This window comes from Ixodes scapularis, unplaced genomic scaffold (genome assembly GCF_016920785.2).
Source record: "Ixodes scapularis isolate PalLabHiFi unplaced genomic scaffold, ASM1692078v2 PGA_scaffold11__112_contigs__length_91849675, whole genome shotgun sequence".
Taxonomy (NCBI): Eukaryota; Metazoa; Arthropoda; class Arachnida; order Ixodida; family Ixodidae; genus Ixodes; species Ixodes scapularis.
In genome coordinates, this window is record NW_024609837.1 from 53528268 (window position 1) to 53540352 (window position 12085).

At 47.9% G+C, this 12085-nt stretch overlaps 1 protein-coding gene and 1 pseudogene across 1 annotated transcript in view; both read left to right on the forward strand.

Annotated features, from left to right (window-relative positions):
• The first annotated feature begins 7581 nt into the window (after positions 1-7581).
• Positions 7582-12085, forward strand: part of LOC120839968 (NF-kappa-B essential modulator-like) — a 31056-nt gene continuing 26552 nt past the window's right edge. Inside the window, exons 1-2 of the mRNA XM_040500911.2 lie at positions 7582-7725; positions 10818-11056. Coding sequence (XP_040356845.1) covers positions 10819-11056 — 238 coding nt within the window. The 5' untranslated portion in view covers positions 7582-7725; position 10818. The remainder of the gene's footprint in view (positions 7726-10817; positions 11057-12085) is intronic.
• On the forward strand, positions 8649-9567 carry LOC120839973 (annotated as a pseudogene).

Sequence of the window (12085 nt, forward strand, 5' to 3'; positions counted from 1 at the left end):
TTTTTTTAACGTTGCCTTACCTTCCCTGTTATCCAATAGCACTAAGGAATTTTGGAGTGTTGTGAACGGCCCCAAAAATAATGTTCTCACTTACAGGAGATGACGGTGTAGATATTCCGAGCGAGCACTGTGCATCTGTACTAAATGATATTTTTGTGAAAGCGTTTTCTAGTGACGTTGACTCTGATGGCCCCATTTATCCTGTTTAAAACTTCTTTCCAATGGACCCGCTTGTTTTTGATTACGACGGGATTGTTTAACTAATCGATGACCTTAAAGTGTCCTCGTCGAGTGGTATTGATAACATGAACTCTAAATTTTTTAAATCTACAAAAAGTTACATTTCAGTTTTCCTTCTAAAAATTTTCGAACAATCACTTGCTTGACCTTGGCATTTTGCCGGACGATTGGAAAATAGGAAAGGTGGTTCCACTTCATAAATCAGGTAACAAACATAGTCCTCTTAATTATCGACCCATTTCCTTAACCAGCACGCCCTGTAAATTTTCAGAGCACATCATTTACTCTAATCCAGTTTTAGATTCAAATTCTTTTTTTTTTCACACTCGCAACATGGTTTCCGGAAATCCCTGTCATGTGAAACACAAATACTAACTTTCACTAATGATCTCTTTTCCATCCTTGACCGTGGATCTCAGGTTGACTGCGTCTTTCTCGACTTTTGCAAAGCTTTTGATAAAGTATCTCACCAACTACTGTTTCTTAAGCTTGACAAACTGAATATTGATCCTAAAGTCTTGTCCTGGATTAAATGTTTCCTAACTAATCGATCACAGTTTGTTACTACCAATGAGGCAAATTCTTGCCTCAGTGCCGTCACCTCCAGTGTTCCCCAGGGGTCCGTTTTGGGACCCCTTGTTTTTTATTTACATTAATGACTTACCAATGTGCGTATCATCCCCTATTAGCTTATTCGCAGATGATTGTGTAATATATCGTGAAATTACTAACAAATCCGATGCAGCACTTCAAGCTGATTTATGCGCGGTATCGGAATGGTGCAACTTATGGCAAATGACTCCGAATACTAACAAATGTAAAACTATGAGAGTGTCTCGTCGTAACACATCACCATCACCATACTCAAAATGTAACATTCAGCTGGCATCTGTAACCTCTTTCAAGTATCTCGGTGTTCACGTCACTTCTAACCTATCATGAAAAACTCATTTTGATCATATAATTGCTAACACAAATTCAATGCTTGGATATTTAAAAAGAAACTTTTCCTTAACCCCTATGTGGCTAAAACTTCTCTTGTATAAGACTTTAATATGTTCAAAATTGGAATATGCCGCCGCAATCTGGGATCCAGGTCACTCAACGTTTATAATAAACATTGAATCCCTGCAAAATCGCGCCGCACGATTCATAGTCTGCAACTATCATCGCACTGCAAGTGTCTCATCTATGAAAACCACCCTAGCCCTGCCTCTTCTTTCCTCACGTCGGAAAATATCTCGTCTATGCCTCTTCCATAAAATCTATCTTTCCAACGCTTCACTGAAAAACAAACTACTCATTAGCCCCCCCTTCCTTTCTCCCCTCATTGATCACAAACTTAAAGTTGGCATACCTCATTATGAAACTTCAGCTTACATCAACTCTTTCATCCCTAGAATGTCATCTGAATGTAACCACCTTCCCGCATCATTAGTAACTATTTCATCAATAGATTTATATAGAAAAGCTCTAACTACTTACTTTTGCTAGGATTATGCCGTACTAACATTTATAACCAAGTTGCCTTGTTGTTTGAATTTTATGCAGAGATAATATGTTATGTCCACCCCCTCTGTAATGCCCCTGGGCCCTGAGGGTATTGAAATAAATAAATCTGTTTAGCTGACCTGCCTGCCCGCCCGGCCTTGCCCCCGCTCCCGCCTCTGCCCCACCCCGCCCCCACCCCCGCCCCCCAATCTGGAAACCTGTCTCTGCCCTTGACTGCAGTATTAAATCACGCCAAAAAACTTCAGAAAAACAGTATAGCGCCTCCGGGAACAACACCAATGAGGGTCCACATACTGTAATTTAACGCTTGCGATTTGGATATTTTCCTTTCTTTATCTCTTGAATTGATTCTTCGAATCAAATGCAAGGGAAGTGCTACGCACCGAACTGGTCGAGTTTCTTTTTAGAAATAGCTGGTGCCACCTGGCAGAAAACGGAGTTCTGGTAGAAAAATACTTGAACACGTGCTCAAGAAAGCGGGGCACTCCCTCGACCGTGGAAGCAAGATTCGGCTGGCTCCATATATAGTTTTCACGGACGTCACTGGCGCCACGACCAGGCACTGACATAGTTTCGGTTTCACGCCGCCGCCCGCAATGCTGGCCGATGCTGCATCATTTTCAATGCGCGCTTCTTTTCGTGTTACGCACACTTGCGGTCAAGTGGAGCACTAAGGCCCACGTGAGCAATGTTCGGCTGTTGCAGCAGAAGCAAGTTTTCCGCAAACGAGAGTAACACAATGCCAAATATAAGGCTGTTCGCTGAAAGTGATAAACAGACAGCTTGAGCGCACAAAACTGCTGTCCCAGAAACGCCAGAGCACTTGCTCGTATACTTCGGAAGGATTTGAAGAACCTCAACAACAAACACATTTGTAGTCGTTGCTTCATTACCGGTAAGAAATGCATGTCTCATCCGTAAAACATAGATTGCTAGAACATCCCATTCTTGCTCTGTGTGCTTTGCCAGAGCGGCTAAGGCAGCTTTACCGTGCCTGGTAGTGTCACGTTGCAGGGACTGAGGCACCTATTAAATTAAAGACAGCCGCATCTCTTCGCTTTTACCTTTGTCACCGAGCTTCCTTATCTCTGTGGTGTTCGCAGCCTACTTGTGTTGATAGTGCTTCGGCAGCGGCAAGTTTTTACAGCTCAGATGCCGAGACTCGTAACGCCTCAAGTACAGGCACGTCATTTATTGTACAGGCGAAGTTTCGTCTCTCTTAGAAGATACGAACCCCAACTGGGTGCTTGCCCAACGTCTAGGCTACAAACGCGGTGAACAACGTCCACCCTTCGCGAGCCTTGCCGGTTTGCATAATGCCTTTTATTAATCTTTCAAGTTAAATGTTCAGTTCGGTGATCCTGCATTTCAGATAGGAACTTGGTGTTGTAGTCATGCGTGTGGATGCTGTAACAAACTTTCTTTCGCTCTTTGTTTAACCCCTTAACTGGGGAGCGCGTCTTTAGACACGCGTCATCTTTGATTGCAGCTTGGGGGGCACGTCTATAGATGCGCAGCACTTTCTTCCCTGCTGGAAAGCGAGTCTTTAAACGCTCGCTCGTTTTAGCATGTGGGGAGGATGCGCCATCTATCCTTGTGCATCCGAAACACTTTGTTTTAAAAACGATGCATACTTGGCAGCACGAAAAAAGATTGAAGACTCCTGCATGACACCTTTGACTGTTTGTTTGGAAAATGGCATTCAGCAAACGCCGGCGTCCATTGACCAACGAAGAAATCTCTGAGCTGCTGTAAAATACTCACAAGGACTCCAACTGCGATGTTGATTTCTCAAGTTCAAGTGAATGCTCCTCGGGATTTGACACGGAAATTGAAGATGACACAGCGGAACGATTGTTTATGGCAACATTGTCAACTTCAAGGTCTGCTGCATCCTGGCAAGACGCTGGCATGGTGAAGGATCCATTTCGGATTGCAGTAACATCCAACTTGATATATATTTGTTTTAGGCTTTGAGATTATTGTTGTACCTTCAAAAGCTAGAAAAAAAATAAAGAAAAAAAACTCCCTATTTAACAAATATTTTTCGTCAAAAAAGTCCCAGTTAAGGGGTTAAGAGGCACTGGCGTAACGCCTGATCACAGTGACCTAATTATGACGAAAATAATCCCTGGAGAAGGGGAACAAGAGGGACAAAGGACAAATCTCCAAACGGAGCTAGGTTACTGGTGAGCGACCGAAAAAATCCGCCTGATTTGGGTATCGAACCCGGGACCTCTGCATTTCCACTGGAGCGCTCTACCAACTGAGCTAACCTGGGGTAAGACGTCAGTAGAGCAAATGGGTTTTATCAGCTGCCACCAGTCTAACACTAACAAGGGCGAAGCTTGCATTTTAAGGTTATGATTATAATGCAATTAAATGCAAAGGTGTAAATGAGCTGGAAAAGAATAATAAAAATAATCCCAGGAAAAGAAGAACAAGAGGGACAAAGGACAACTAGGTGACTGGTGCACAATGGGAAAAATCCCCTTGGTCCAGGTATGGAAGTAAGGACCTCTCCATTTCCAGTGGAGCACTCTACTAACTGAGCTAACCTGGGGTAAGAAGTCAGTAGAGCAAATGGGTTTTATCAGCTGCCACCAGTCAACACCAACAAGGGTGAAGCTTGCAATTTAAGGGAATAATTATAAAGCATTTAAATGCAAAGGTGCAAGCGAGCTGGACAAGACTGATGAGTTAAATAAAGAAAGAAAGCAACAAACAAAATAACGAAACACACACCCTACCGATGTGATAGTCCAGAGCCGTGTATACAGAGAGTTTGGTCAATGGGAGGTGCGGGCAGAGCCAGGGCGTGCACAAGACTCAGAAAAAGGGCTTGGCATGCTCGCTTGACCAACCAGAAGCCGAAAAAAATCCCTTAGCGGTGGTAGCGAGAAACAGCCCTGATCAGAGGTATATGTTCGTATATGGTTTTAATGGGCACACAAGAGTGAAGTGTAGTAACTCTTTCTGTTTGAAAATAGGGTACACGTGATGTTTCGATCATGATCATGCAGAAAGATGCAAAAAACGAATGCCCGCTTAACTCTGTTTTGCTCGGACGGCAGATTCCCGGCCCTCGGCGCAAGGATTATGTCGATTGTTCCACTAGTCGCTCTCTTCACCATCATTTTGGATGAGCGTGATTGAAACATCACGTGTACCATATTTTCAGTCACCGAGAGTTACTCCGATGCACTTATCAGGTTTGTTTCTCGCGACCACCGCCAGGGTATTATTTCCGGCTTCGGGTTGGTCACGTTTGAATTTCTGAACACACCCCAGAGCACTCCCAGCCTGCTCTTGGCCAATGGCGCCTCCTCATTTGTCTCCTATACTTCCCAACGAATGGCCAAACTCTCTACGGCTCTGTCATAGTCGAGCACCGAAAGTGCGACGGCGGCGTCTGCTTCTCAGTACCTGACACTGATCTCTATGACAATTGCTGGATCGCGTTTGCCCGCTCCGTGAATGCGGCCACTGGCGGCCATCTTTTTGGTAGAGTTATATTACCTTTAGCCAAAGTAAGCTGCTGCAGGCACTATCATCCATCCATGGCAGACAGCATTGTGGTAGTTGTGGTGGCAGGCTGCCATCAAAAAGGCGTGGGTGATATTTTGTGCTTAATTGAAATGGTTTGACAAAACATATTTTTGAAACCCGGCGTGAATGGTAGCCCCATCTTTGAGGACTCTATGAAAGTTTCACGAAATCGCAGCACCGACGCATCAAAAGTCGCATCGAAAGCAGACGCCGGTATGGAGCCTGTTTTCGATGCAAGCTGCGCTGCTTTAGGGGAAAAGCAGCGCAGCTCGCTTGCTGCGCTTTCGTAGAACTTTCGCCGGGTCCTCAAAGATGAGTCTATTGTTCACCCCGGGTTTGAAGAATCTGCTTCGTCAAACAACTTTAATGAAGCACGAAATATCACCCACGGTACAGTGTATTAGATCTACGGCTAGTTTATGGCAATCTGCCGTCATAGGCCTGTCCGCCATATTACCTATGATGGCTAGAGATAATATAACTCTACCAAAAAAAATGGCCGACCGTGGCCGCATTCCCGTCCATAGGCGGAGCTGGTCAAACGCGATCCAGCAAATAGACATAGAGATGAGTGGTACCTGGTAATGGCAGTCGGCGAGCAGGAATAGGCTAAGGGAAGCGACGTCTCGTGAAAACTACTGGGCGATTCAAGAAGCGGCCAGGCACTTTAAATCGACCACAAAATTCGGTTTCTTAACCTATCACGTTCTGATTTTGTACAGCGTTGGCCATAGGTGGTGCATTTTTTCTATAAAATTTGCAAAGAGCAAGCCTACCTGAAGAAAAATTAAAAGAAAAAGGCTTCGTCATCCTTGTCCTGCTCGCTTGCACCTTTGCATTTAATTGCATTCTAATCATAACCTCAAATTGCAAGCTTCACCCTTGTTGGAATTAAACTGGTGGCAGCTGATAAAACCCGTTTGCTCTACTGACATCTAACCCCTGGGTGGCTCAGTTGGTAGAGCGCTCCACCTGTAATGAGAGGTCCCGGGTTCGATACCCGGACCAGGCGGATTTTTTCGGTCGCGCACCGGTCACCTAGCTGTATTTGGAGATTTGTGTTTGTCCTTTGTCACTCTTAGTTCCCCTTCTCCAGGGATTATTTTCGTCATCCTTGTCCAGCTCGCTTGCACTTTTGCATTTAATTGCACTCTAATCATAGGCTTAACACCTTTGGAAACGCAGCAAAGCCACTGGTATTCAAACCATAGGGCGCCCTATGTTCACGTATTTTCGCACCAGAACCTCCTGAACCGGCGACTTTCTAAAACGGTCCATTCTCAAACGACAGTATGCCCAAACGTCCTCTTACCAATACGTCGAGTTCGCAACCTTTGAAAATGTGGCGAGTGAGTGCCAGCTTCACCTCATGGTCGTGATGGCCGTTATGGTTGCCGCGGTCAGCAGAGTCGGCAGCGACGGAAGCTCTACTTTAGGACAGCTGACGACCTAAAGCCTAGTTCACATGCAGCGGTTTTGGCCCTAGAGCGGCGCGATTTCTGCCGCCGCGGCGCTCTGGCCAGCACCAGCAATTCTGCGGCACGAGCGCCGCGACGGCAGAAATCGCGCCGCTCTAGGGCCAAAATCGCTGCATGTGAAACCCGCTTAACGTGGTTGACCGTGACACGACTGTACTGACCACGTGGTACCGACTGCGCGCGACCTTAACAACCTCACCAGCTCACTGACCTCACCACCTCACTTCAACCTTTAACAACTGCTTTAACCGCGCGCCGCGTGACCCGTGACCCTTGACCGTATGGATGGATGGATGTTGAACAGAGCCGCTCTCAACTCTGCAGAGCCGCAAACGAGGTAGAGAGCCGCACCTTTTGTAACGGGCGGTAGTTCGCGTCACCTAGCGTAAGTTCAATGTATTTACGTCATAACAACAATTGTTTTTTTTTTGTTTTTTTAACGCACCTGCGACGTTCCTTTTGGAGCGACCGCCCTGATGCAAAAGGGTCCCCGCCCAAAGAGGTTAGAAGTTCTATCCACTGTGGTTCTATCCTCCTTGGCGTAAACATTGTGTTGCCGTCGCTGGCCGTCGCCACGCCAGTACAAGGCATTTACGACATAAACGTAACCGTCACACACTCACGTTTTGCCTCCCCTCTATTTTTTTACTATTTGCAGGTTGAAACATTCTGATATTTTTTCGTCGCCCATACCGAATACACCTACTAGGCGGTCGTGGGCGAGGTGCCGAAAAGGTCTATTGCACTTTTCCTCCGGCAGGTGAAGTCAACTGGCGCATGCGCACTTCAGTCGAAACCTTTGTCGAACATCACTTTGAAAGGTCGAAACTGTCGAAACGTCGAACGCGAACCTGGGCAGGTTCGCGACATTAGTAATCTTGTGCTGCGAGCTAGAGGATGCTGTACTGACGGGGCAACGGCAACTGATTAGATTCAACAAGCGAAGGTAGGACTGTGGGTAGGACGCCCATTGATATTTGCTTTTTCGTAGCGGCTGCATGTTGTGTTGATGTGACGTTCGTAGCGTTCGTAGTGCCATTGGTGCCATCCCGCGGTTTGTGTACGTCGCACGTCATGTCGAGCATAGTTCTCTTGTGACTTTCTTCATTCCGCGTCGGATTCTTCGTGACGACCCAACCGTTCTGTCGGGACCTCACTGGTATGTTGTCCCGCATCTCTGTCGTCTTGCTTGGCTCGTGAAAGTTGTTCCGTATCCCTCGGCCGTGATATTAGCGTCACGCCATCCCTCGGTTGTGTATTTAGCGCCACGGCATTGTTCCTACGTAATTTCGCCAATGCACCTTTATCACATACTCAGTTTGTTTGTTTCTAGTTGATGCGTAATAGGCATTATTTGACTTAGTTCACGGTCAGTTCGTCTAGCGGTCCTATGACTCATTCGCGGCAATGGCGAGAAACCGAAACAATGGGGTGAAGGAAGCTGTCGCGAATAATACGCGAGAATGCCACGGAAGTAGGGTACCTCTTCAGCCGTGTTTGTAATCGCCAAACGTTTTGAACGATTATTGTGCAGGGCCGGATTAAAGGGGCGATGCAGCAATATTTGTACACGGTAAATAGCGCTTAGATTTATTCTTTGACATCCGTAACCTATGAAACGCACGTTAGTTTTTAGAGAATTGTAGTAGACCGTTTTTCTCCTCCGCTACGGTATCAGTGAAGAAAACGCCGCAGCTGCGCATGCGCGCCGCCAGCCTTGTCTGCATAGTTTAAGGTCTTGTGGCGGTTTACGGAGCGCTATCCAGGTGCTTAGCGGGCTGCGGAAACGATCTACTACAATTCCCCTTTCTTCGCTTAATGGCAGTCGCAGAAAGAATTTGAGCAAAGTGAGCAGCGTTCACACCTTATCTCGCAGCCAGAACAAGCGGGTACTGCTAATGTTTTTCGTAGCCACGCACCTAATCAGACGCATCATCAACAAAAAACACGGACTCGGAGAAGAACAGGCGAAGCAACTCGTCACTGCACTCGTACACAGCAAGCTCCTCTACACTGCACCATACCTCAACCTCACACAAACACAAACCCGAAAAATTGTAGACACGGGCCTCTTTCACAGCCTTGCCGAACTGACACAGCAGCACAGAGATAGGCAGAGAGCGCGCCTCTCCCATACGGTGCAAAGACGCAACATCCTCCGAAGATCAGGAATCACCCCTATCTGGCTTACATCAATCAGCCAAGGCCTTCCCCTCCCCCGTAACATCGCATTTCCCAACATACCCAAATATATGACGCGACACCTCCATGAAGGGCGATGTCAAGCACAAGCTGCTAAACACTGCAGAGACGAAACATGTATAACAATATACACGGACGCAACACATTCCCACACTGGATCATTCGCCTGGGCAATCTAAACACCTGGAAAGACAGCACCCATCACACACATGGAAGGACCCTTTGACAACCCCCCAAACATCACCACGCTGGAAACGTACGCGATTATATATGCCATACACGAAGCTTCTCTGCTCACTGAACACAATAACGCCAACATTAACCTCTACACCGACTCAGCCCAAGCACTTCGCAACATGCAACACAGGTTATTGGAACCACATTTACATGATATCCTAATGGACGCCTACACCCGCAACAACAACATCAGAGTCACCCTGCGCTGGATACCTGGCGACGCGGGTATTGAGGGTAATGAGCTGGCACATCAACTCGCCCGCGAGATCAACTTCCGGGCTCCCTCGATCCTCTGGCCAAACCCAACGTCAGCAGACGACGCCGCAACTTACAAAAAGGAAATAGCTGAACACTACTAAAACATTAGGGAAAACCGTACCACCCTTCCCAAACCACACCCCTCACTTAACACCGAACAAGCACACATTCTCCGCAAAGTACAAACCAACACTCTCCTCACCCCGCTAATGCTCTACAACTTCAGGTGGCAGGGGACAGCTCACTGTCCCAACTGCCCCGAGGTCAGGGCTGACACAGAGCACATACTCTACGCCTGTATCACTGCGCTCAACTCTCCCTACTTCCCGTACCCATCCCCTCCCTCCTGGAATGCTTGGCTCAGCTCGGACTCGGCGGACCTCCAATGGGCCCTGGCGGAGCAAGCGCTCCTTTTCACAAAGCCATAGTTTTTGGCTTTTAATAAAGTTATTCTCCTCCTCCTGAGTTCCACAGATTGTTCATGTTAGGCTATATGCCGAGAAACAAAGAGAGAAAGAGAGGAGAGCGCCTGTGGACTTCAGATTACAGAGCTCTGGTTGGTATGATTAGTGGGTAGACCTAAAGCTGTCTTTGTCTCCACTGCACTCGTCGAATGCGCTAGAACGTAGAACACTGGTATCTTGCGTCTGGCTTTTGCATTCGAACGCATTCAATGAGTGCAGCGGTGACGAAGGCTAGCTTTAGGTCTACCCACTAAACATTTGAACCAGAGCTCGGCGTTCTGACATTTCCACATGCTCTCATCTGCTCCTGACTCTCTGTTTCTTGGCGCATTCCCGTCATCTCGGCGATTGGCCACAAGCCATTACCTGAATGCATGTCAGGGTGTTGATTGTCACGAACCCAAATCTAATGCTCGGGCATTGTTCGTGTCCACTGTAACAGGCCCACTTCAGAAGGAGTGATTTCTCCCGGCAACTTGACGTCGTGGAAAGGTAAACTTGCATTGTACAGTGCGCTGCAATATGAAAGACCCAATGGGAGCGCTTGGCCGAGGCGGGTGCGCTGCGAGCGCTCCGGCCAATTCCATTCTGCTTCGAGGGGAGGACGCTCACTCGGGGCTCAACACAAACTGATAAGCGCATGCAGCGCACTGTACCTTAGCTTTAACTGTCTCACAAACATTTATTTAACTTTTTTTCCTCTAACATTTTTAGGAAGTGTTTCCAATGTTACAAGTTGTACCTGTGTAATTGAGCTTTTTTTTGTGTGTGTGTCTGTGTATAAAAATGTCAAATGTGTTACTGGCCTTCCTTACATTCCTGTTGTGAAAAAGGCAAAGAGTATCGATAAAGGCCCGGCGACCGGTGTCTTCAGCAGAATGTCCACGGAAGCGGCGACGGCCATCTCGGCAGCCCCGGCGTCGCACTCAGACAGCGGGGACGACCTGATGTCGGACTTTGTGGTGCTGTCGAAGTCGCCCCAGGAGGAGAGCCTCCTGGTGGTGGAGAACCCGGCCCTGGCACAGCTGCAGCTGTCTCTGCCCTCCGGCGACATCTCGCTGGACGAGGCGGAGCAGTGCGTCCGGGACCTGCTGCGGGAGAACAGGGAACTCAAGGGCAAGTCTAGCTCTACGCTCATTGCGAGTGGCCACCCGATGGTTCCAGTTTGTTCCCTCGTCGTAAGCTGTTGCGAGTGGGCACGTCGCGCTTTCTTCGATTCAAACTCGAACATTGAATCGGCCTTGCCGGTTTACAAGTTGCATTCCCTATAAACGGCTGTTTTTGTGAGAAAAGTTAGTGTATGATTTGCGCACGGTTGCGAAATGCCGCAAGAGACGGCACGCGGGGTTGACTCGGCAAGGTCTCAAAGACCTCCTCTTTCACACTCGAGGTAAGAGTAGACGCAATCCTTCTGGAAGTGCGGAGAAGCATTCCTCCTCGGCCAAACACTCGAAATTACTCACTCCCCGAAAAAAAGCCCACCGTTCAGATGCAGTTTTAAACAAAGTAACGGAAAGCTAAATCTCACGACCGTTCACGGTAGACCGCGGGGTTGTCCGAACAACAAAACAACTCGATCGTGGCGGCAAGTTCAGGTGGTCGGCGACAATTCGGACAGCGGCTGGTGTCGTTCTGGGTCCCTCCAAAGCAAGGACGGGTTTTCGCGGCGTCGAACAATTCACTTCAAGGCTGACGACTACGTCGTATTTGCGCAGAAAGTCCAGTCTGAGAATGTCTCTTGCAAGGTCTCTTTGTAGTACGACAAATTCCCTGGGGCAGATCTCGCCGTGGATCTCGACTCCCTCGGTAAAGGTTCCAGCGGGCATAATCAGGTTTTCCCCGGCAGTCGTGGACCAACCCACGGCACGGTAATTTTTCGAAGGTGGTGTGAGAGCTTCCCACTAGTAAGAGAGAAGTCCGGTGTCCACGAGTGCCGACGTGTCGTGCGCGTCGACGACATCGAGGTTGTTCGGCTCCTTTCCAGAAGTGTCGTTCAAAGCCCTGATTCGCCAGACTTCATGGAGGGTCTTTGCGTCGTTGGTCCCACAGCACCTCCATGGATTGCCGTGCTCAGTTTCCCTGACGAGGGGCGAGACGCTCTCATGATGGGTTGTTGCATCTGCTAAGCTGGGGGTCGGCTAATCG